Source organism: Cervus elaphus, chromosome 22, assembly GCF_910594005.1.
Source record: "Cervus elaphus chromosome 22, mCerEla1.1, whole genome shotgun sequence".
NCBI classification, from domain to species: domain Eukaryota; kingdom Metazoa; phylum Chordata; class Mammalia; order Artiodactyla; family Cervidae; genus Cervus; species Cervus elaphus.
In genome coordinates, this window is record NC_057836.1 from 39976141 (window position 1) to 40003022 (window position 26882).

The 26882-nt window shown below is 38.3% G+C and overlaps 1 protein-coding gene across 1 annotated transcript in view; it reads right to left on the reverse strand.

The window, feature by feature from the left end:
- Positions 1–8890: 8890 nt before the first annotated feature.
- Positions 8891–26882, reverse strand: part of IPO8 (importin 8) — a 73063-nt gene continuing 55071 nt past the window's right edge. Inside the window, exons 21-25 of the mRNA XM_043880750.1 lie at positions 24329–24549; positions 19732–19937; positions 14830–15033; positions 11955–12071; positions 8891–10875 (exon numbers count right to left, since the gene is read on the reverse strand). Of these exons, the coding sequence (XP_043736685.1) occupies positions 10778–10875; positions 11955–12071; positions 14830–15033; positions 19732–19937; positions 24329–24549 (846 nt within the window). The 3' untranslated portion in view covers positions 8891–10777. The remainder of the gene's footprint in view (positions 10876–11954; positions 12072–14829; positions 15034–19731; positions 19938–24328; positions 24550–26882) is intronic.

The window sequence follows — 26882 nt, forward strand, 5'->3', positions numbered from 1 at the left end:
TGGAATCTAGAAAAATGGTACAGATAAACCTATTTGCAGGGCAGGAATAGAAATGACGATGTAGAACACGGACATGTGGACACAGGGTCGGGGAAGGAAGGGTAGGTTGAATTAGGAAATTAGGTTTGACATAAATATACTACACTACCCTGTGTGAAATAAATAGCTAGTGAGAACCTGCTCTATAGCACAGGGAACCCAGCTGGGTGCTCTGTGATGACTTAGATGGATGGGATGGAGGCGGGGAGGTCCAAGAGGGAGGGGCTGAGTTCACTGCTGAGACTTAGATTTAATTCCTGGTAGGGGAACTGAGATCCCATACCATGAGACATGGCAAAAAAATATACAAATTCAGTGTGAACCAGACTGAAAAATCATTCCATCTCTAAAACCCTAGTAGGTATTTAATGAACTTGGCATATAGACTTCCCAGGTTTCCTAATACAAACTAAACTTTCAGATAAGAGTACAGTGAAATGAAAAAGAATCTAAAGAAAAATTATAAGCCAGAGGGGAAAATAAATGAGAAAGATGAGGCATAAAAGTGTGCCAAAAGTAGAGTCAATGACCATTAAACAGAATGTTGGCCCATAAGTGTTTTTTCTAAAGGCAAGAAAATCTGTATCAAGCATCAAGAATTCTAGAGTGTTTTACAGAGTATCAAGAAATTTGTGTGGTGGGGGGGGTGAGGGGGTGGGAGGTAGGGTTTCCCTGGTGGCCTAGTGGTTGGGACTCCAGACTCACTGCTGTGACCTGGGTTCAATCCCTGGTCGGGGAACTGAGATTCTGCAAGCCACTTGGCATGACCAAAAAAAGAAGAGAAAAAGAAAGAAATTTGTGTGGGCAAAAATAGCTTTTAGAATTCTGGGAACAAGAAAAGGCACCCTTTCTCTGCCTGGTATTGGTGATAGAGAATGAAGGTGGCCACAGGCTGAAGGTGGATAGTTTGATGGCCTGTCACTTGCTTGTCCAGTGTGCATGGGCAAAGCAGAAGCTGGCCATATGGTCCAGCTAACTCCCATATTCTTATTTGTTGACTTTTAGAAGTTATTCTAAATTTCTCACTACTTCTTTGAGTTTTGCTTCTGTGAAATCTTATGCACATGAATATGAATAAAACACTGTACTTTTTCTGTTTTCTTTTCTTAGGTTAATTCTCAAGACCACAGTTACTGAACCTAAGAGAGCAGAGGAAAAGCTTTTCCTCCTCAATACACTGTTATGCCATAAATGTTGCTCCAGTAACATTTGCATACATACACACGCTATATATATATATGTACATATAATCAAATGCTTTTAAACAGCATGTTTAAACTTTGTTTTAAAAGTGTCACAGGATGAAAACACAACAACCCAAAACCTATGGGACACTGTAAAAGCAGTGCTAAGGGGAAGGTTCATAGCATTACAGGCTTACATCAAGAAACAAGAAAAAAGCCAAATAAATAACCTAACTCTACACCTAAAGCAATTAGAGAAGGAAGAAATGAAGAACCCCAGGGTTAGCAGAAGGAAAGAAATCTTAAAAATTAAGGCAGAAATAAATGCAATAGAAACTAAAGAGACCATAGCAAAAATCAACAAAGCTAAAAGCTGGTTTTTTGAAAAAATAAACAAAATTGACAAACCATTAGCAAGACTCATTAAGAAACAAAGAGAGAAGAACCAAATTAACAAAATTAGAAATGAAAATGGAGAGATCACAACAGACAACACTGAAATACAAAGGATCATAAGAGACTACTACCAGCAGCTCTATGCCAATAAAATGGACAACTTGGATGAAATGGACAAATTCTTAGAAAAGTATAACTTTCCAAAACTGAACCAGGAAGAAATAGAAGATCTTAACAGACCCATCACAGGCAAGGAAATCGAAACTGTAATCAAAAATCTTCCAGCAAACAAAAGCCCAGGACCAGATGGCTTCACAGCTGAATTCTACCAAAAATTTAGAGAAGAGCTAACACCTACCTTACTCAAACTCTTCCAGAAAATTGCAGAAGAAGGTAAACTTCCAAACTCATTCTATGAGGCCACCATCACCCTAATTCCAAAACCTGACAAAGATGCCACAAAAAAAGAAAACTACAGGCCAATATCACTGATGAACATAGATGCAAAAATCCTTAACAAAATTCTAGCAAACAGAATCCAACAACATATTAAAAAAATCATACACCATGACCAAGTGGGCTTTATCCCAGGAATGCAAGGATTCTTCAATATCTGCAAATCAATCAATGTAATACACCACATTAACAAATTGAAAGATAAAAACCATATGATTATCTCAATAGATGCAGAGAAAGCCTTTGACAAAATTCAACACTCATTTATGATTAAAACTCTCCAAAAAGCAGGAATAGAAGGAACATACCTCAACATAATAAAAGCTATATATGACAAACCCGCAGCAAGCATCACCCTCAATGGTGAAAAATTGAAAGCATTTCCCCTGAAATCAGGAACAAGACAAGGGTGCCCACTCTCACCACTACTGTTCAACATAGTGTTGGAAGTTTTGGCCACAGCAATCAGAGCAGAAAAAGAAGTAAAAGGAATCCAGATAGGAAAAGAAGAAGTGAAACTCTCACTGTTTGCAGATGACATGATCCTCTACATAGAAAACCCTAAAGACTCTACCAGAAAATTACTAGAACTAATCAATGAATATAGTAAAGTTGCAGGATATAAAATTAACACACAGAAATCCCTTGCATTCCTATATACTAACAATGAAAAAACAGAAAGAGAAATTAAGGAAACAATACCATTCACCATTGCAACAAAAAGAATAAAATACTTAGGAGTATATCTACCTAAAGAAACAAAAGACCTATACATAGAAAACTATAAAACACTGATGAAAGAAATCAAAGAGGACACAAACAGATGGAGAAACATACCATGTTCATGGATTGGAAGAATCAATATTGTCAAAATGGCTATTCTACCCAAAGCAATCTATAGATTCAATGCAATCCCTATCAAGCTACCAATGGTATTTTTCACAGAACTAGACCAAAGAATTTCACAATTTGTATGGAAATACAAAAAACCTCGAATAGCCAAAGTAATCTTGAAAAAGAAGAATGGAACTGGAGGAATCAACCTGCCTGACTTCAGACTCTACTACAAAGCCACAGTCATCAAGACAGTGTGGTACTGGCACAAAGACAGAAATATAGACCAATGGAACAGAATAGAAAGCCCAGAGATAAATCCACGAACCTATGGACACCTTATCTTTGACAAAGGAGGCAAGGATATACAATGGAAAAAAGACAACCTCTTTAACAAGTGGTGCTGGGAAAACTGGTCAACCACTTGCAAAAGAATGAAACTAGAACACTTTCTAACACCATACACAAAAATAAACTCAAAATGGATTAAAGATCTAAATGTAAGACCAGAAACTATAAAACTCCTAGAGGAGAACATAGGCAAAACACTCTCCGACATGAATCACAGCAAGATCCTCTATGACCCACCTCCCAGAATATTGGAAATAAAAGCAAAAATAAACAAATGGGATCTAATGAAACTTAAAAGCTTTTGCACTACAAAGGAAACTATAAGTAAGGTGAAAAGACAGCCCTCAGATTGGGAGAAAATAATAGCAAATGAAGAAACAGACAAAGGATTAATCTCAAAAATATACAAGCAACTCCTGCAGCTCAATTCCAGAAAAATAAATGACCCAATCAAAAAATGGGCCAGAGAACTAAACAGACATTTCTCCAAAGAAGACATACAGATGGCTAACAAACACATGAAAAGATGCTCAACATCACTCATTATTAGAGAAATGCAAATCAAAACCACAATGAGGTACCATTACACGCCAGTCAGGATGGCTGCTATCCAAAAGTCTACAAGCAATAAATGCTGGAGAGGGTGTGGAGAAAAGGGAACCCTCTTACACTGTTGGTGGGAATGCAAACTAGTACAGCCACTATGGAAAACAGTGTGGAGATTCCTTAAAAAACTGGAAATAGAACTGCCATATGACCCAGCAATACCACTTCTGGGCATACACACTGAGGAAACCAGATCTGAAAGAGACACATGCACCCCAATGTTCATCGCAGCACTGTTTATAATAGCCAGGACATGGAAGCAACCTAGATGCCCATCAGCAGATGAATGGATAAGGAAGCTGTGGTACATATACACCATGGAATATTACTCAGCCATTAAAAAGAATTCATTTGAACCAGTCCTAATGAGATGGATGAAACTGGAGCCCCTTATACAGAGTGAAGTAAGCCAGAAAGATAAAGAACATTACAGCATACTAACACATATATATGGAATTTAGAAAGATGGTAACGATAACCCTATATGCAAAACAGAAAAAGAGACACAGAAATACAGAACAGACTTTTGAACTCTGTGGGAGAAGGTGAGGGTGGGATGTTTCAAAAGAACAGCATGTATACTATCTATGGTGAAACAGATCACCAGCCCAGGTGGGATGCATGAGACAAGTGCTCGGGCCTGGTACACTGGGAAGACCCAGAGGAATCGGGTGGAGAGGGAGGTGGGAGGGGGGATCGGGATGGGGAATAAGTGTAAATCTATGGCTGATTCATATCAATGTATGACAAAACCCACTGAAATGTTGTGAAGTAATTAGCCTCCAACTAATAAAAAAATTAAAAAATAAAAAAAATAAAAGTGTCACAGGTTAAAAACTGCCTTGAGTACCACACGTACAATCTTATAGAAGCATGAAGTGGGAAGCTAGATCCACCATAACGAAATGCACTTTATAGCATTCAATAACTGAAGGGCTACTTCCGTTATTAAGGTACGTAGCTAATCACAGTTAGAACAACTGGACCATGTTGCTTTCATCCCATTACAAATTCTCATAGAGGGTCTGTCAAACTTGATTGACAGCATAATCCATTACCCTAGTTTAGTGGTTCTCCACAAGGCAGAATAAAATAACAGTGTCACCAAATAGCCATCAGCAAGTGACAGCTCAACAAAAGACCTAGGGAGGCAAGTGCCTGTGTTATCATATTACAAGAGCAATTCTGTTCTAGTGTTTAAGCCCCACAGTCAATTCTAAACACAGATGTCTCTGAAAACCAGATTTCCAAGTTGAATATAAACAGGACACAGTAAAATAGAGCCCAGGGGCAGAGACGTGCGTCCAAACCTGTGAATCTTTTGAAAGAGAGTGAGAAGTAGCTCCACAGCGATGCAAGATCACCATGCACGTTAACGTGATCTACTGACAAACCGCCTGGACTGCGTGAGTGTGTACAGCTGACCCACGGGGTCAGTGTGACTCAAGATAATGTCTGAATACAAAAAAAAATTAATTCGGTCATAGTTTCAAATGATACTTCATGACAATAAAAACATAGCCTATAAACTGCACCATGCCTTTTTATTTCTAGAAGGTTTCACATGTTAAACAATAAAGCTGACTAAAAATTAAAATAAATGATAGTACTTGAGAACAATGCCTAACATCCATAAACAAGATATAAACTGAATCTAACCTGCAGGTTTTGTCATATCTGTTTTAACATACAGTTCAGTTTGAAAGTAGAAAATCTAGATTATTTTAGGGAAATTCAGTTATTATAGTCAGTCTTCAGTTTCAAACTATTATAGAATCTTGGGGTGGGGAGAAATCTTGGAAAACACCTAGTGCTGCCTCATATCAGATGTCAGCATTTGTCAGCCTTCTTAGCGCAGTGGGCAGCGCGTCAGTCTCAGATGTCAGCATTCTATTTCCTGGCAATCCAGGGTGTATTATTTATTCAAAGTAGAAAGTATAGGAGAGTTTCTGTAAACAGTGTATTAGTTATTTGCAGCAACATAACAAAATGTCACCAAACTTAACAGCTAAAATCAAGTCATTTATTGTCTCAGTGTCTGAGAATCAGGAATCTAGGAGTGGCTTGGTTGGATGCTTATGATTTAGGGTCTCTTATGAGGTTATTACAGTCAAGCTGTCAGCCAGGCCTGTGATCACTGAAGACTTGACAAGCTTGAAGGATCTACTTCCTAATTCATGCCTGTGTCTTCTGGCAGGCTTCATTCAGCTCCTCACCATATGGTCCTCACCATAGGGCCACTCATGACATGGCTCCCACCAGAGCACTTGGAGAGAGGGAGAGAGAAAACACACCCAAGATGTAAGTCACAGATTTTTATAACCTAGTCTTGGAAGTGACACACCATAACTTCTACATGCTATAGCTCTCACAGCTTAACTGTGGAACAATCTGAAAGGGAGCAACCCAAGAGATAGCAAAGCTCATTGTGGGCCATCGTGGAAGCTGGCTACCACAGCGAGTAGACTCCATCTGGAGTCACACAGCTCTCTAGATCCAAAGTCCGGGCTGTACCATATTCATCAAAACTTGATTGGAAGGGAAGGATGAAGGCCTGTCAGATGTGGCATATTGAGAGAGTAAACAATCTGCTTATTTAACTTGTCACTGCCTCAGAGAATCTCTGATGAAAGTGCCCAACCACAGCCCCACGAAGGGGCTGGCCAGAGGGTGTGGCCTGAAACTCCAGCTGTCGGGAGGGCTGACCTCACTGGGACGCCCAGGAAACAGGGTGCCAGCTGATGATGGTTTCCAAATACAGCTCATTTATCAACTAGTGGAATGAAAACCAGTTTTGTTCCCACCAAAGTAAACACTTCCTGCTGGTACCTACTGATGTTGAACACTGTCTCATGTAGAAAATTTCCCTAATCTTGGCACCACCTAGCTGAGGGTTGTCTTATATCAGCAGCTGCAGGAAGCTAAAATTTGAGAAATTGAGTTTGTAGTTTTGGTTATTGGGAATGACCAATATTGGGTTATCTGGCTTGGGAACTCTGTGTAATAAATGTATAGAAATCTCTTATTTTGAAAATATTTGTATACAATATTTATTAATAAAAAACTTCTCCCCAACTTCACCAAATAAATATTGAGTGAACACTTAAACAGTACTAGGTTAAAGGGGATATCAAATTATTAACCTTCTTTAAATATTTGTTTGAGAATTCACTGGTGGTCCAGTGGTTAGGACATGGTGCTTTCACTGACATGGCCTGGGTTCAATCTCTGGTCAAGCAACTAAGATCCAACAAGCTGAGAGGTATGACAAATAAATATTTGTTGCACTGCAGCCAAGCAAGGAAATAATTCAATTTTAGGTGGGATGTTTCAAGTCCCCCTGAATTCTCCAGTCTAGCTATTAGTCTTCTTTGGGGGGAATTGGTACCAATGATGGACTTCTCCAGTGGCTCAGCTGGTAAAGAACCCGCCTGCCAATGCAGGAGACTCAAGAGACATAGGTTAGAACCCCAGGTCAGGAAGATCCCTGGAGTAGGAAGTGGCAACCCACTCCAATATTCTCGCCCGCAAAATTCTATGGACAGAGAGCCTAGTGGGCTACAGTCCATGGGATCACAAAGAGTTGGACACAACTGAGCAACTAATCACGCATGCTCTCTAAGGTCACTCCTGCCTGAGTTGCTCTTAGCTCCAGGTATATTCCAGACCCTTTGTGAAGCCTCTGATTCTTAGCTTTTGAGAGGCATCCACATACTGGTTGAATCTTTTTTTCAAACTGGACAGTCTCCAAGGTGAACTTCCTCTCAGGTGCTCTACAGGGATCATGTGCATTCACTCACCTCCACCCTTGATGGAAGTCTTGCAGACCTTCTCACAACACAGCCCTCTTCTCTCTGCCAGCACTGCTGTCTGCCCCAGACTCTCCTGCCACTCAACCCACTGTTGCATACACAACCTCTCTCCTAGCTACAGAATCAGCCATGGTTGCACTGGTGTTTGTGTTTCTTCTTAAAAATACATCCCAACCCTTCATTCACTGACTTTGTGGTCTTCGTCACTAATGGACTGCCTGAGATGTTTCCAACCCACTTGTACACTGACTTTGTGGTCTTCGTCACTAATGGACTGCCTGAGATGTTTCCAACCCACTTGTACACTGATCTCAGTGGACAGAGTGAAACAGGAGCAGGATGGATTTCCATTTAAGGCTTATCTGAACTGATTTTTTCTTTAAACAGATGAAATGTGTGCACGCACACACACAAACTGGCGGCCTCTGGAGAAGTTTCCTTTTATTTCCTCCATAAATGTATTGCAATTTTCAATCTTCATTGTTGAACAGAAAACTGGACTGTAATTCACTATATTAAACAAATAACCTAATTTGTTTTCTTTCTTTGTAATTTTCACTGATTAACAATTTACTGGTTCAGTGCAGTCTTAACATAAATCAGAGGTAGGGAGGAGAAGCTTACTGTCATGCTAGGTAAATATTTGAGAATCAAAAGGCCAGCACTTACCACTCCACTCAGTTTCAACTGCTCCTAATTTGATGGCCGTCCATCAAAAAACTGGGGCTTCCCAGGTGGCACAGTGGTAAAGTATCCGCCTGCCAATGCAGGAGACACAAGAGACTTGGGTTTGATCCCTGGGTCAGAAAGATCCCCTAGAGGAGGAAATAGCAACTCACTCCAGTATTCTTGCCTGAAAAATCCCATGGACAGAGGAACCTGGGCGACAGTCCATGGGGTTGCAAAGAGTCTGACATGACTGAGCATGCACATACACATCAGAAAATGGCTCCACCACAGGCATCTTTTCCTATTCTTCAGGGTCCTGATGTGGTTGAATGATCTTGCTTTTTCAGAGCATCTGCAGTTCTCATTTGGACACCTTGGTTTATAAGATGGGCTCTTGTCCCCAAATACTCCCCACTCTTTAGCTGTTTCTGATGAGCCCTCGTTACCCTCCCCAACCTACACCCACCTTGCTTCAGGTCCCCAGGAGTCAGGAAAACATCTGATGGGTGTTTCAGAAAATATTTCACACAGAGGAGTTCAGGATCCTGGGAATCAGCCCGCATTTTATTTTACATTCATGAGTTCCTGCATTTCCAAGGTTATCAGATCACATTCAGGTTAGCACTGCTGGTAACAAAACTGTACAACTACCCTGGCTTCAAAAACAAGATAGGATGATACACATTAACACTTCTTTCCCTTTAATACTGCAGGAGACAATACATCACAAAAATAAAATCACATGCCTTTTACAATCCAGTGTGAAGGCATATTATGTTAAAATTAAACCATTTGTGACATAAGGAGAAGAAGAAGAGTTTCAAAGCTTAAGATGTTAACAATTTCCCCCAATGCCATCTTTCTAACTCCCAGCTGGCACACTCAGTATCAGTGCCTTGGGAAGAGGGGGGCAGAGGAAAGCAGGGGATTATTTAACTGAAACTCATGGCTTCCTGGGCTACTTCTGTAAAATCTACTTAAATAACCTAAAATTCTAAAAAGAGTTCATATTAACAACGGATGGTAATCTAGAAAGCACCTGGAGGAAATTCCTCCAGTCACTGATGGAAAATATAAGCTGCAAACATTTCATAAAAAAGGACAACTGTATCATATCCAGAAATATATTAAGTTCTGAAAATCCACTTTCACTTTACAGAATGAAAACACTATGACCCATGTTCTGGCACTCAATCAGTTCAGAAAACAGCTGTAACCTCTATCTGTAATATTTCTCATGGGCTATCTTGCATCATTACAATGTAAGAGTGCAGCTGACCAATATCCCAATCCCTGAAAAATATAAGAAGCCAAACTGAGCTAAAATAAACAGATTCAGTTCAGATTAGATAGGGGAAAAGTCAGATGTGTGAGAAAGCAAGATGTTAGATTTACTTGGGTCTTTTTCCTAGATAAAAAATACTGTTACAAAATGTTTTGGACCCAGGTCCAACACAGCTGGAATGATAAGTTATTGACAATGCAAGCCCCCATCCAGAAAGACAGCATGCTTATGCAGCACCTTTCTCTTAGAAGTTCAATGTGCTTTAGCATAATTATCAATTAACTGCATAATTAAGTACATGATTCAAAAAATACTCGGGACTTATTGTTAATTCCAGTGACTAAGGAGTCCCTGCCACTTGCTGCCAAGAAATTTTTGAGTCCTGAACTTATCAGGTTATGAATAAAATCGATACTCATATAGATTGATTCAAAAGAAATACTACCCCTTTCAGGGCTGAAAAATATGACAGAAGAGAGAATAAGACACTTCTTAGGAAAGCCACATCTTTAGGAAAAAACACATTATGAAAAACCAGAGCCAGTGCATATTGTACAACCCCTGAAGAAAGACCCCAGCAGCAGGGGGATCAAGGGGAGCAGTGATGATTTTGAAACCAGAGTGACTTGTAGCTAACTGTCTAACAGGAAATTCACATAGTAAAATACAGAATAAATCAACATATAGCCAAGGTTTACATTTATCTAGAAATATGTTTTATGCTTTAAAAAAAACTGCAACACACTCCAAAAAAATTTTTTTCAGATAATTCATGTACAACAGAAGGCACTGTTATTCGCATAAATCCATTGATTCTGCATGGCAAAACCTGAGACGTGCATTTCCATCCAGTCCTCTAAATCCACCTTGGTCACTCATCCTTTGGAGCATATGCTTTGTCCTTTTCAGTCCTATGATTTTGTTGTTCTTTAATTTCATACATTACAGTAGCTGCTTAAAATATATATTTCAGGGTGAGAAAGATCAAAGGGGACGCGGGGGCAGAGAAAGGTGCTGCCGGACGCCAAGCGGTCACTGGCACAGCCGGTGGCGCGAAGAGCAGCCCCTCCCCAGCCCTGCTGACCCTCTCCTTCCGGCTGACGCTCAATGGAACCACGACGTTTGGCCAGCTGATGTTCCTTCTTTCAGTTGTTGGTAGGCATAGTCCCAAAATTAAATGCAGAGAGGACTCCTTTGTTTTCAAAGGTGAAGCCTCCCTGTTGTTCAATCTTCTTCTTTGCCTCTAGAATTTGCAAGAGAAAGCAGGGAAAAGAGAAGAGTATTTAAGGTGACAAAGTTGGAAATATCCTCAAAGGAGCCAGATTCTTTAGAGTTAGCACTGTGAAGGAATGTGAATCGTGGTATTAATTATTATACCCAACTGAACACTAGCCTTTAACAAACCCATGTCAGTAAGTACCATCGTCCAGGTGTCTGGGGATGTGTAACCCACAGATATGGAACCCAGAGATATAGAGGGCCCACTGAACCACATCATTCTAACAAGGAACTTGAGCATCCTAGGATTTTGGTATTTGAGGGGAGCCCAGGAACCAATCCCCTCTGAAGATACTGAGGAATGACAGCAATTATAATCTCCATTTTGGAAAAACTGTTTGCTAAAACTGAGCAAGATAAAAACAAGGCTCAAAGCCATAGTGTCTACTCCTAAAAGGGCACACACTTCTCCCATCAGAAGGGATGATACAGAATCTGGGCAGGACCAAAGTCTAAAGTCTGTGCAGAAGAACCTGGGTTCTAAACTCTAGATTCCTATTCCATATGTCTTCCACTAAAATACTTCTGTAATTACAAAATCTTCCATTAATTTTCCAGAAGTGACCATAATATAATGTCTGCATAAAATAATTTCTCCAGCTCAAAAACTGAAAATCAACAAGAATCACCAACTTCTACATAAAGCCCAACAAAAAGAAATGGAGAGTATTTCATTTCTAGAAATATAAGGTCCTTGCAAGAACTCATAAAATGCCTTCGATTCATTGTTCAGATGGTTAGGTGGGTGACCCAGCTGGTTAACTCTCCTTCAGCAAGATTCATCCCAACCTTTATGTCTTACCTTTGGCTCCAAAATAGGATAAGAGAGTGAATAAGAACACTATTAAAGATAGATGTTAACACGTGGTGTTTTGCAAAGCTATCGTAAGTGATAAGATCATAAAACAATGATAATTTCTTATTATCTTGATAGGTTGACCTCTAAAAACAAATTTTAGAACAGTATTTAAGTGCCACCAGCTGGTAAAAATAAAGGCCGGCTCCCGACACACGCGCTCTGATCAGAAAATCGTGCTGGCTGACCTGCCACTGTCCTCCGGTGCTCGGCCAGTGTGTACACCTCCTGCAGGGCCCTCCTCTGGTCCTCACTGAGCGGAGCCATCAGCAGCTGATACCACGCAGCATCCCGATTCTGCACAGCTGTTGTAATGTGGGGGCGTTTCAGGGGAGAAGGAATGATAAGGGAGTCCAGTGACAGTTATTATTTCAGATAATAACTAATGATATAACCAAATTACAATGAAATGATAACAGACAATAAGCGATAAAACTTATTCCAACAAAGGATGACTCCTGAGTACTCACTTTAGTACTCAACCTATGTGGAGCTACAAAGGGAGGTTGAAGCAAAGTGAAAGTCGCCCAGTCATGCCCAACTCTTTGCGACCCCATGGACTATATAGAGTCCATGGAGTTCTCCAGGCCAGAATACTGGAGTGGGTAGCCTTTCCCTTCTCCAGGGGCTCTTCCCAACCCAGGGATCGAACCCAGGTCTTCCCATTGCAGGTGGATTCTTTACCAGCTGAGTCACAAGGGAAGCCCCTTGTGAAAGGGTTGGAACATCACAAATCTCTCCTTTGCCTAATTCTCTGCCTCCTCTGCCATCTCCTTCTCTTCTTGGGGTTTCACTAACCATGATAGCTCCCTAAAATCCAGATCATGGCAAACACTTTACTCACTTGTTATCATTTTCCTCAGGAGTTTTCATGCTTCCAGCACATGCCACATGCTACCTGCATCTACACCAAAAACTCGAATTTGTACCTTTAGGCAAAACTGTTCCCTAAACTTCCTGGACTTTTACATTGGGTAGGTCACCTGCAACTCAGCACAACTATAACCAATTTTAACATTTTACCTCTCAAACTCTCCTTGGATCTCCCCGTTTCCATCACTAGTTCTATCAGTATCCTAGTCAACCACTATCATGTCCTCTCCACATCCAATTCTGTGCTGCTTTCTTGATGGTTTTCATCTATATGCTTTTTTTTCATCAAATGTCATCCTTTCTCTAGAGGGCCCTACTTACTTAATAAAGAAATTTCCTAACACTTGGTTCCCAAGTCTAGCCCACTTCAGTTTTTTTTGGACATTATCAACAGATAATACCCCTGAAAGAAACTACAACATCCCCAAGATCACCTCTTTATACAAAAACATTCAACAACACTCTAATGGGCAATGGGATAAAGGCAACCTCAGTCCAGAATCCAAGGCTGGTATAATTTAGTACAATTTTACCACTTCACAGAGACTTAAGCAGTGGTCCATATATGCTGACTGAGCCAAAGCTAGTTGCCTGTCTCTTGAGAAGCATTTTCAAAATACATATCCCGAGATCCCACTCAAGATCAAAGAGCTTCCTTGTTGCTTATGGTGAACACCCAGGTCCAGTAGCAACTGCCTTAGAGCACACCCTCTGCATTCCAATTTCCACATTAATGCTCTTTATCTTCCTCATGTTTTGGAATATCATTCTCTGGACTCTACCTCTTGTTCCTGCTAAATTTCAATAAAACACAGAGGTGATTCATTAATGGTATTTGTAATAAACAATATATTGGCATACTACATAATGCCAGTATATTAGGCTACCACTACCTTGCTGGTATTAACAATATTTTAGGGTTGGTGTTCAAATTGAACAAGGATGTTCAATTTAATATTCTTTATAACAGCAAAGAAACAAAAAACTGGAAATAGTGAGGCCCTCCCTGTCTGGACTGGCTGACACTCCTGCTCATGATGATGAGCTGAACATGATGATGAAGATGAACAATACACTCCAGAGCCATGAAAACTCAACCCTCCAGTAATATCCCTTTCAGTATATCTCCCTACAATATTTAGCCTAATATCAACAGGGTAGCTTCAATTTTTCCAAAGAAATAAATTTATTCCAAGAGACAAGTGGGAGGCAAGTAACCAGGGTACAAAAGAAACACACTTCTAGATCACAGACCCTTAATTCCACAGATTCACCATCACCTTTGGAGATAAATCAGTGTGCCAAATTCAACTCGACACTAGTTCTAAGATGCCAAGAAACAATGTTTGATAGAAGTCACAGATAAGAAGGGAGAAACAATGGCTAACTTCAGTCATTTACACTAAGCAGTCACCCCTTTTATTCTTCAACAAGACTCCTAAATTAGGCAGCATAAACGGTTTACTCAAAGGTAAAGCCAATACCCTGTATGTCCAACAATGGTGGAAATAAGCTAAATTATGATACTGCCATAGAAATACAATGTAACTATCAAGCAACCCATATAGTGGGATTTCTTTTCATTATAACTTGTTTATAATTTTCCAAATACTCTCATTGGTTTCTTACTTATTTTTAATTCTGTAAGCTTTCTATTTACATATCTCATTCTTATACTAGGTTATTTGTCTTATTCATTTATAGAAGGTTTCTATAATCTGTGGATCTTACATGACAGTATTTTCTTCCAATCTTTTATGAGTACTTTAACTGTATTTCTAGTGTCCTTTGCTGTACAAAATTGGTATATTCCTTATATAGTTAAAAATTTACTCTCTTATGGACTCCATTCCTTCACATGGGGATTGTGAATTGCTGATAAGTTTATGGGCACAATTTTTAAGCAACATATGTGAGATACTTCATTCTGTAAAAATCTTTGTTTATACCTAGAGGATGAACAATATACACAGATACTCTTGCCTTAAATTACTTTTATGAGGATATCCTGCAATCTTACCCTGACATATGCTATCTGCTCTCATTTTATGTATGTTTGGGGATTTCTAGTATTAAAAATAAATACAAATTTTACAGGGAATCCTAAACCAATTTGGGGTAGACCCCAAAACAACTTCTAAAAGGTGGAAATGAAAAACATATCTGATGATTCAGGGAGTAACAACATACTCAGCAAAGCTTGTGTAAAAAATTGATATTCATCCACACTATTGTCAAGGTCCAGTGGAGTACTGAATCCCTCAAGAGCAGTTTCTTCCAACACTTCTTCATCCCAGTCATCATCATCTTCCTCCTCATCTTCACCTCTTCCATTATTTGACTGCATTGCTTGAGCAGTGACATTAGTCTCCTCTTCATCACTTGAAATCTCTTCTGTGAATCCATTATTTATTCAGAAGGAATCAAATCACATAAGGACAAAAGATAAATCAAAATGAAAACAAAGATTAGAAAGTGACATTCTAGAAATGGAAAAACTACCATTAATTTTATGTAAAATTATAAAAATAAACCTTACCTTTACTATAGCTTGCTAAATTGAAAATGACTTTATCCTCCTCATTTAAAATGATTTCTAACTATCTCTAAATCTATGATCTAAATGAACTGTTATTACTGTTTTACTATGGCTGCTTCATATCCATTAATATAAAAATACTATTTAGTCAGATTCCCAAATTAACCTTTTCGTAAAAAAAAGACATAAAATGATTCTGTATTCAGTGCATGTGTTTTAAACAACAATGACCTCCCATTGAGAATGTGAGTCTCTTAACAATTAACTAAGATCCTAATAATTACCAATTGCTTGGAAATGCTCAAATGAAGAGGTCATTTCTGCTAATAGAAACAGAAAAATTTAGAAATATGAAGGAAAAATAATTAGCTACACATGGGTTAAAAGGTTGACAGCTGAACTGTGTATCTCCATAGATTGAGTTTCTATTTTCACGGCTAGTCTGTCTTGTAAATAACTGGAAGATAGTAAAAGCAGGGCAAAATCAATCTAAGAGAAAAAACCTGGAGTAAACTTAAACCAGGCATTATTAATCTAAATCTAGTTCTATAAAACATACTATACTGAAGCACTTGGATTAAGCTGCAAAATAATTTTAGGGATAAGGCGAGAAACCCTAGTTTTTACCACATACATGAAAAAAAAAAAACTATATATAAAGGATAATAACAAGACAGCAAGAGATACCTTTGTTGGTTAATCATCATACACTTTAGTAGGAAATTCAATGAGAAAGTCTGGGGTATTACTAAAAAAATCTTCCCTCAAGTCATAATAATTATAAGCCAAGAGAGACCAAAGTAAGAAATTAGAAAGAATGCAACATACTGGAAAAAAAGAATTCTGATTGCTTGAAGAAACTAATTTCAGGGTTAAAGACACACAGACTGAAATGTAATTTGGTAGTTTTTCTAATGTGTCTAAGTGAACACTAGACCAGCTGAACTTAACAGATATCTACAGGACATTACATCCCAAAATGGCAGAATGCATATTTTTTCCAAGTGCACATGGAACGTTCTCCAGGACAGAACACATGCTAGGCCACAAAGCAAGTCTCACCAAATGTACAGGGATAGAAACTATATTAAGCATTTTTTCAGGCCACAACACTATGAAACTAGAAATCAATCACAGGTAGAAAAATGGAAAACATAAACACATGAAGACTAAACAACATGCTACTAAAACACCAATGGATGAATGAAAAAATCATAAAAGAAACCAGAAAATACCTTGAGACAAATGAAAACAAAAACACAACTTTCCAAAATTTACAGACACTGCAAAATTTAGGTTTACCTCAAGAAACAAGAAAAATATCAAATAAACAGCCTAACCAACCATCTAAAAGGATTAAAAAAAAAAAAAAGAACAAAGCCCCAAGTCAGAAGAAAGAAATAATAAAAGTTTAGAGGGGAAATAAACAAAATAGACCAAAAAAAAAAATAGAAAAGATCAAGAACTGCTTTTTGAAAAATAAGCAAAATGTATTAAGCCTTTAGCGGGGGAAATAAAAAAGAGGACTCAAATAAATAAAACAAGAAATAAAAGAAATTGCAACTGATATCACAGAGATACCAAAAAAAAAAAAAAATCATAAGTGAATGCTACAAATAGTTATAAGCCAACAAACTGAACAACTGAGAAGGAATGGAAACATTTCTAGAGATACACAACCTTCCAAAATTGAATAAGGAAGAAACAGACAATCTGAATAAAAAGATCACTACTAGTAAATTGAATTCATAATCAAAAAACTCCCAGCAAACAGAAGTCCGTGACTGGATGGCTTAATATGAAAACTCCTCCAAATGTATAAAGAAAAGCAAATACCTATCCTCAAACTATTCCAAAAAGCTAAAGAGGAGAGAACACTCCCAAACTCATTCCACAGGACCACAAAAAGCAAAGACACTACCAAAAACAAGAGGAAGAGAATTATAAGGCTATTATTTCTGATGAATATCAATGCAAAAATCCTCAACAGAATTATTAGCAAACCAGCAAACCAAATTCAACAACTTATAAAAAGGATCATACACTACAATCCAGTGCGATTTACTCCAGGAATGCAAAGATGACTCAATATCCACCAATCAATGTGATACAACACATAAAAAATGGATAAAATCACATGATAATCATAATACCTACCAAAAAGCACTTGACAAAATTCAACATCCATTCATGACAAAAATTCTCATTAAAGTAGGTATAGATAGAACATATCTCAACATTATAAAGGCTGTTTATGGCCAACCCACAGCTAACATCTATGCTACAGTGAAAGCTGAAAGATTTTCCTCTAAATTCAGGAACAAGGTAAGGATGTCCACTCTTGCCACTTCTATTTAACATACTATTGGGAGGTGAGCCATGGCAATCAGACAAGAAAAAGAAATAAAGGAATCCAAATTGGAAGGAAAGTAAAACTGTCACTATTTTCATATGCCATAATACTATATATAGAAAACCATAAAGTCTCCACCAAAAAGCTTTTAGAACTAATAAATGAATTTAGTAAAGTTACAGAAAGAGAAATCAAGAAAACAAATCTACTTAAAATCATATCAAAGAAAATTACTTATAAATGAACTTAAATGAGGAAGTGAAAAGACCTATACTCTACAAACTATAAAACACTGAAGAAGGAATGGAAGAAAATATAAAAAAACGGAAAGATATCCTGTGTTTGTGGATTGGAAGAATTAATATTGTTAAACTGTCCATACTACCAAAGCAATCTATAGATTTAATGCCTATCAAAATACCCATGACACCTTCCACACAATTAGAACAAATCGTCCTAAAATTTATATGGAACAACAAAAAACCCTGAACTGTCAAAGCAATCTTGATGAAAAAGAACAGGGTTGGAGGTATCATGTGCTTTAATTTCAAACTATCCTATAAAGCTATAGCAATCAAAACAGTATGGTAATGGCACAAAAACAGACACATAGATCAACGGGAAAGAATTAAAAGCCCAGAAATAAACTTCTACATTTGGAGTTGATTCACCTACCACAAAGGAAGCAAGAATACACAATGGAAAATATAAATTTCCTCAGCAATAAGCAGTATTGGGAAAACTGGACAGCTACATGTAAAAGAATGAAATTAGAACATTTTCTCACATCATAGATAAAAATAAACTCAAAATGGACTAAAGACCTAAACATATAACCAGAAACCATAAAACTACTAACAGAAAAACAGAACACTCTTTGATATAAATTGCAGAAATATTTTGGGGGTTCTGTTTCCTAAAGCAAAGGACACAAAAACAAAAACAAATGGAAGCTAATTAAACTTAAAAGTTTTGGGGCATCAAAGAAAATCATTGATAAAATGAAAGGACAACCAATAAGTGCAAGAAATGATACAATATGATAGGGGTTAATACTCAAAATATATAAATAGCTCATACAACTCAATGTCAAAAAGCCAAATGACCCAATTAAAAAATGAGCAGAAGACCTGAATAAGCATAAAAGATATTCAACATGTCTAATCATTAGAGAAATGCAATTCAAAGTCACAATGAGATAACATCTCACCCCTCTCAGTAAGAATGGCTATCAACAAATAACAAATGTTGGCAAGGATATAAAGGGAACCCTTGCATATTGTTGGTGGGAATGTAAATTGGTACAACCATTATAGAAATCTATATGAAAAGTTTCTCAAGAAACTAAAAATATGATCTAGCAATTTCACTCCTGGGTATATATACATATATAAAAAAATAACTCAAAAAGATACACACACCCCCAATGTTCACAGCAGCATTATTTACAATAGCCAATATAAGGAAGCAACCCAAATGTCCATCAACAAATGAATGGATAATGAAGATGTGGTGAGATATACAGTGAATTAGTACTCAGCTATAAACAAAGAATGACATCTTGCCATTTGCAACAAAATGGGATAGATCTAAAGGATATTATGCTTAATGAAGTAAATCAGACAGAGAGAGACAAGTTCTGTATGTTACATTTAAATGTGGAATATAAAAAATGAAAGAAACAAATGAATATAAGACAGACTCACAGATACAGAGAAATAACTAGTAGTAACCATTGGGAAGGGGGAAGTGGAGGGCCAAGAGTAGGAGATTAAAAGGTACAAACTATTAAGTTTTAAAAAAATAAGCTACAAGGATACATTGAACAGCACAGGGAATACGTTAATACAATAACTTTTAACAGTGTAATCTATAACACCAGTGAATCATTATATATGCTGTACATCTGAAACTAATATTGTAGATAAACTATACTTCAATGGGAAATAGATAAATAAAGTTATGAACTGTTTATTTCTGGAATTTTCCATTTAACATTTTTAGACAACTGAAATCATAAAATCAAAATTGGGGTAAGAAGGGACTACTATAATTCAGTCAATCAAACTCAAAATATTTGTTAAACATGTAGGAGGCCAAGAAATTAAATCTATTTAATGTTTCTAAAAGACTAAAACTCAAAGAAAACACATACTCAAAAAAATCAGTTCTAGCATTCACTGCAATTAGAACACTTTACCATTTTCTTCTATATTGGCTTTATCTGCTTTTGAGTGATCTTCCCGGTTTACCAGTTGTCTGGTAGCACAGACCTGCTTCAGTCCAAGGAAAAGGAAAAGGATTGAGGGCACAATCTGTCCCACCACAGCATCTACTGCAGGAGGTCGATTTTGCAATTCCAAAAGGATACTCAGTCCTATTATACACATCTTCCGATCATGATGCCTACAAATCATAAAAGGGAAAAAAGTGTGCACATGAGAAATAAGAAAAATTTCTGAAGAAATTACAAAAAGGAACATCCAAGTTATGCTCTAAGGTTCATTCACTGGAGCTACATGGAGGTAAAACTATTTCATACTATATGAATTCCTATGTAAATCAAGTTTTGCAAACCAATTATCATCATCAAAGACCTATTGGGAGCCTGCAATTGATATAATGAATCTTGCTGTGATATCAATTTATGAAATACAAAGGCTGCAACTGGGCCTTGACAAAACAAGTTTTATTAAAGCAAGAATACCTGTATATGACAGCATAAAATTCCTATCCAGTGAAAAAAGAGAAGTTCCTTAGACTTTGATTCATTGCACTGGTCTACAAGGTATACTATACTGTATACTAACCCCCCAGGTGCCAAAAGCTAGTCTAAAAATCTCAACGTCTAATAAGCTGAACTTAATGTGGGCATGCTCAGTTACTCAGTCATGCCCTATTCTTTCAGATCCCATGGACTGTAGCCTGCCAAGCTCCTCTGTCCATGGAACATTCCAGCTAAGAATACTGGAGTGGGTTGCCATTTCCTGCTTCAGAGGATCTTCCCAACCCCAGGAAGGAACCCAGGTCTCCTGTGCCTCCTACATTGGCAAGTGGATTCTTTACCACTGCACCACCTGGAAAGTCCTGTTGAACTTAATAGCTGCAAGTAAATCTATTAAATGTCCTGTGCTATAAAATAAGATAAAGAAAACTTAATTCTGAAGGAAAGAAGTTTGACCAATGGTGGAACTAGTGATAAAGAACTCACCTACCAATGCAGGAGACATAAGATACCTGGGTTCAGTCCCTGGGTTCAGAAGATCACCTGGAGGAGGAGACGCAAACCCCTTCCAGTATTCTTGCCTGCAGAATCCAATGAACAGAGGAGCCTAGCAGGCTACAGTCCATAGGGTTGCACAGAGTCAGACATAACTGAAGCTGATTTAGCAAATAAACAATATACATTACAAAGACTTTTACATGAATGCTTCTAAACTGTTTAAAAATATTAAGAATGAAAAGCTTACTGTATTAGTGTAACATTCACACAGGCATGAACAAAAAAATTTACTGGCAGTAATTCAAAACAAAATATACAACCAAAAAAGTGAAAAGTGTTAGTCACTCAAACATGTTCAACTCTTTGAGACCTCATGGACTGTAGCCCACCAGGCTACTCTGTTCATGGGATTCTCCAGGCAAGAATACTAGAGTGGGAAGCCATTCCCTTCTCCAGGGTATCTTCCTGACCCAGGGATCAAATGCCAGTCTCCCACATTGCAGGCAGATTCTTTACTGTCTGAGCCACCAAGAAAGCCCCAATATATACTATGCGCTCCTCAATATACAACAAACCTAACAACAAATATAGCTCCTGTTATTCCTCATTATTTCCATTGCTTGATTCAAGTTACTAATGCCAAAGTAGTATACTATAATAGGTACTGTGCTTGACCTGATGACTTTCTCATTAATGTAGCCTCTACCTAGTAGTGTACACCAAGGGTCAAATGGATTACAGTACAAAAGATGATTATTGAGTGGGGCTCTGAAGAATCCAAGGGAGCACAATCGATGCATGCCCAATCTATATAATTGCTGAGATACCTTCTATTTTTGGAAAATTACTTATATATGCTACTAACTGTATAACTGGGCTTCCTTGGTGGCTCAGTGTTACAGAATCTGCCTGCCAATGCAGGAGAAGTGGGTTCAATCCCTGGGTCAGGAAGATGCCCTGCAGAAGGAAATGACAACCCACTTCAATATTATTGTCTGGGAAATCCCAGCGACAGAGAAGCCTAGCAGACTACAGTCGATGGGGTTGCAAAAGAGTTGGGCATGACTAAAAGACTAAGCAACAACAACTTTATAACTGTGAATGACTAAATCTCTACTCTGTAAACCTTTGTCAGATATAACTAAGTACAATTTCTTTCTAAAGTATGCTCTTCCTTTCAAAGTATTAGTAAGAAATCTAAATCTGGGACAAATTCTAGTCTCCTATATGTAGAAAAATTAAAATACACATAGCAGCTTTTAAGTAAGTTTTTCTATTCTTTTCCACCATCCTAATTCAGGCCTCCACCATCTCCCTACCACTTGGTAATATTCTAACTACTCCTGCTGAAATTATTTTCCCCTCAGTAAATTTTTCTAAATGATATCTAAGACGTAAAAAGTACACTAGTTATTTCTAAATTCATCAGCAGTCTCTCAAATTCTAACACGACAGGGTCACTTATATGTGTTTGGTCACCTGAGGTGGGTATATAACTATGACTTCAGTTCAGTTCAGTTCAGTCGCTCAGTCATGTCCGACTCTTTGCGACCCCATGAATTGCAGCACACCAGGCCTCCCTGTCCATCACCAACTCCTGGAGTTTACTCAAACTCATGCCCATGGAGTTGGTGATGCCATCCAGCCATCTCATCCTCTGTCGTCCCCTTCTCCTCCTGTCCTCAATCCCTCCCAGCATCAGGGTCTTTTCCAATGAGTCAACTCTTCGCATGAGGTGGCCAAAGTATTGGAGTTTCAGCTTCAGCATCAGTCCTTCCAATGAACACCCAGGACTGATCTCCTTTAGGATGGACTGGTTGGATCTCCTTGCAGTCCAAGGGACTCTCAAGAGTCCTCTCCAACACCACAGTTCAAAAGCATCAATTTTTCAGTGCTCAGCTTTCTTCACAGTCCAACTCTCACATCCATACATGACTACTGGAAAAACCACAGCCTTGACCAGACGGACCTTTGTTGGCAATGTAATGTCTCTGCTTTTTAATATGCTGTCTAGTTTGGTCATAACTTTCCTTCCAAGGAGTAAGCGTCTTTTAATTTCATAGCTGCAGTCACCATCTGCAGTGATTTTGGAGCCCAGAAAAATAAAGTCTGACACTGTTTCCACTGTCTCCCCGTCTATTTCCCATGAGGTGATGGGACCAGATGCCATGATCCTAGTTTTCTGAATGTTAAGCTTTAAGCCACCTTTTTCACTCTCCTCTTTCACTTTCATCAAGAGGCTTTTTATTTCCTCATCACTTTCTGCCATAAGGGTGGTGTCATCTGCATATCTGAGGTTATTGATATTTCTCCCGGCAATCCTGATTCCAGCTTGTGCTTCTTCCAGACCAGCGTTTCTCATGATGTACTCTGCATAGAAGTTAAATAAGCAGGGTGACAATATAGAGCCTTGACCTACTCCTTTTCCTACTTGGAACCAGTCTGTTGGTCCATGTCCAGTTCTAACTGTTGCTTCCTGACCTGCATATAGGTTTCTCAAGAGGCAGGTCAGGTGATCTGGTATTCCCATCTCCTTCAGAATTTTCCACAGTTTATTGTGATCCACACAGTCGAAGGCTTTGGCATAGTCAATAAAGCAGAAATAGATGTTTTTCTGGAACTCTCGCTTTTTCGATGATCCAGCAGATGTTGGCAATTTGATCTCTGGTTCCTCTGCCTTTTCTAAAACCAGCTTGAACATCTGGAAGTTCTCGGTTCAAGTACTGCTGAAGCCTGGCTTGGAGAATTTTGAGCATTACTTTACTAGCGTGTGAGATAAGTGCAATTGTGCAATAGTTTGAGCCTTCTTTGGCATTGCCTTTCTTAGGGATTGGAATGAAAGTGGCCCTTTTCCAGTCCTGTGGCCACTGCTGAGTTTTCCAAATTTGCTCATATATTGAGTGCAGCACTTTCACAGCAACATCTTTCAGGATTTGAAATAGCTCAACTGGAATTCCATCACCTCCACTAGCTTTGTTCGTACTGACGCTTTCTAAGGCCCACCTGACTTCACATTCCAGGATGTCTGGCTCTAGGTGAGTGATCACACCATTGTGATTATCTGACTATGACTTAGGATCTCACTTTTCCTATGTTGGAAAGCTAGGAGAGTGCTTCACACAAAGCCAAACTCTCCTACCAGGATAGGATCTGGACTATAGCTAACAATCCTCTGATTTCACATTTGAGAACAGGCTTCCTTGAGGTTTTCATATTTTTACCAGACTAGTACTTTCCTTAGAAACATTAATCCATCTAGAGTGTTGTTACTCACAGACACTTAAAGTCAAGGAACCCAAGTAAACACTTAATTCTGTTGACAAGACATATAATGATACATGTAGTCAAAAACAAGTGAGGGAGCATAATAAACCTAATTTTAAGAGCCTGTGTTCTTTTCCACTAGATTATACTCCTGAAACACATTCTTAATTCTCTAAAAATTTAATATTATGTTAATACACTAAAAAATTCTTAGATATAAAAACTATCTTTCAATATGCTATTATACATGCATATTACAAGTCAACTTTCCAAGAATAGAAATGCAGTGTAAAATCAAAAAGACACAGACCCAAGAAAACAATCTGTATCATTCATCCACTGATTTATAAATTGTACAGTTACAGGTCCAGGGTTGTGAGGCAACTGAATTCGTTCTAAAGTATGTAGCAGCAAATCTGGGTTGTAGTACAAGGCAGCAATTGCAACCTGAAGACACATAGTACGAAGCTCACTAGTTTTGACCCCTCGGGTTAATCGCTCCAAAACAAGTTGCACGAACAGTGGAATGCACTAGAGGAAAAAAGAAAAAGAGAAATCAAGTAACTTTTACAGAAAGCTGAATGCTGGTAAAGTGTAATCATTAAATAAGATACTCTTAAAGACAGTAGAACTTGCTACTTTAAATCATTTTCAGAATTATAAAACTCAGAGAGACTAAATGGCCAAAAAAGGTCCTAGAGCAGTACCAAAATGTCTCCTTTCCTTTTAACTGAAGATTACACTTAGATAAAGATTGTCCTCCAAGAGTACACAATCAAAAAAACTGCAATAATCCAAATGTAGACTCAGGCAATTCCATGTTTAAGTCAAAATGACTAGGATGGAGTTTTTCTTTGGTAAGTCAAATTGGAAATACACTTGACCCTTGAACAAAATGGGTTTCAACTATATGGATCCATTTAAATACAGATTTTTTTCAACAATTAACACTACAGTTCTACACTATCCATGGTTAATTAAATCCAGATAGGAAGAAACCATGTATACAGAGGGCCAACTAGAAGTTATACACAGATTTCTAACTGCACCTCTAACTCCTGCATTGCTCAAGAATGAAGTGAAAAAAAAAAAAAAGAGAGACTTAGAATAAGCATGATGTGATCAGAATTTCTCTTAAGGAAAATAAATTCCTAAAAAAGTCACAGGGATATAACATACACACGGTTTGCTGTTGTTCAGCCACTAAGGAGTGTCTGACTCTTTGCAATTGCATGGACTGCAACACCCCAGGCTTCCCCGTCCTTCACTATGACCCAGAGTTTGCTCAAACTCATGTCCATTGAGTTAATGATGCCATCCAACCATCTCATCCTGTCACCCCCTTTTATTCCTGCTCTCAATGTTTCCCAGCATCAGGGTCTTTCCCAATGAGTCAGCTCTTTGCATCAGGTGGCAAAAGTACTGTAGCTTCAGCTTAAACATCAGTCCTTCCAGTGAATATTCATTCAGGGGTTGATTTCCTTTAGGAATGACTGATTTGATTGTGCTGTCCAAGGGACTCTCAAGAGTCTTCCCCAGCACCACAATTCAAAAGCATCAATTCTTTAGCACTCAATCTTCTTTATGGGCCAACTCTCACATCCATACATGACTACTTGAAAAACCATAGCTTTGACTATATGGACCTTTGTCGGCAAAGTGATATCTCTGCTTTTTAATAGGCTGTCTAGGTTACATCAAGTGAAATGCTGGGCTGAATGACTCACAAGCTAGAATTAAGATTGCCAGGATAAATATTAACAACCTCAGCTATGCAGATGATACCACTCTAATGGCAGAAAGTGAAGAGGAACTAAAGAGCCTCTTGATCAGGGTGAAAGAGGTGAGTAAAAGAGCTGGCTTAAAACCCAACATTCAAAAAACTAAGATCATGGCATGCAGTCCCATCACTTCCTGGCAAACAGACGGGGAAAAAGTGGAAACAGTGACATTTTATTTTCTTGGGTTATAAAACCACTGCAGACAGTGACTGAAGCCATGAAATTAAGACACTTCCTTCTTGGGAAAAAAGCTATGACAAACCTAGACAGTGTATTAAAAACTAGAGACATCACTTTTCCAACAAAGGCCCATATAGTCAAAGCCATATTTTTCTAGTAGTCATGTACAGATGTGAGAGTTGGTCCATAAAGAAGGCTGAGTGCTGAAGAATTGATGCTTTCAAACTGTGGAGCTGGAGAAGACTCTTGAGAGTCCGTTGGACAGCAAGGAGATCAAACCAGTCAATCCTAAAGGAAATCAGTCCTGAATATTCACTGGAAGGACTGATACTCAAGTTGACGCTCCAATACTTTAGCCACTTGATGCAATGAGCAGACTCACTGGAAAAGGCCTCGATGCTGGGAAAGATTGAGGGCAGGAGGAGAAGGGGGAGACAGAGGATGAGACCATTGGATGGCATCACCAACTCAACAGACATGAGTTTAAGCAAACCCCAGGAGATACTGAAGAACAGGGAAGAATGGCATGCTGCAGTCCATGGGGTCACAAAGAGTTGGACACAACTTAGCAAAAGAATAACAACGTTACTACTTAAGAAGGTGAGGAGATAATGAATGTAACTATTTGCTTATTTTTTTAAATGAAAGTATAAACTAAACACTGGGGGTGGGGGGAGGTGGAAATGGGGAAAGAGTAATGGTAGAGTGGACAGGGATGGAAGCTAGGTTTTTCTGAATATACCTTGTTTTTTGTAAATCAGACTTTAGACTATGCATATGTTTTGTTTATTCATAAAAAAATTTAAGCAATCCCTAGTTGTTAAAATAAAATGAATAATCGAACAGGGATTATTTTAAATTACTTTAAAATTTGTGACTTCACATGTTTGGCTATAAATATTC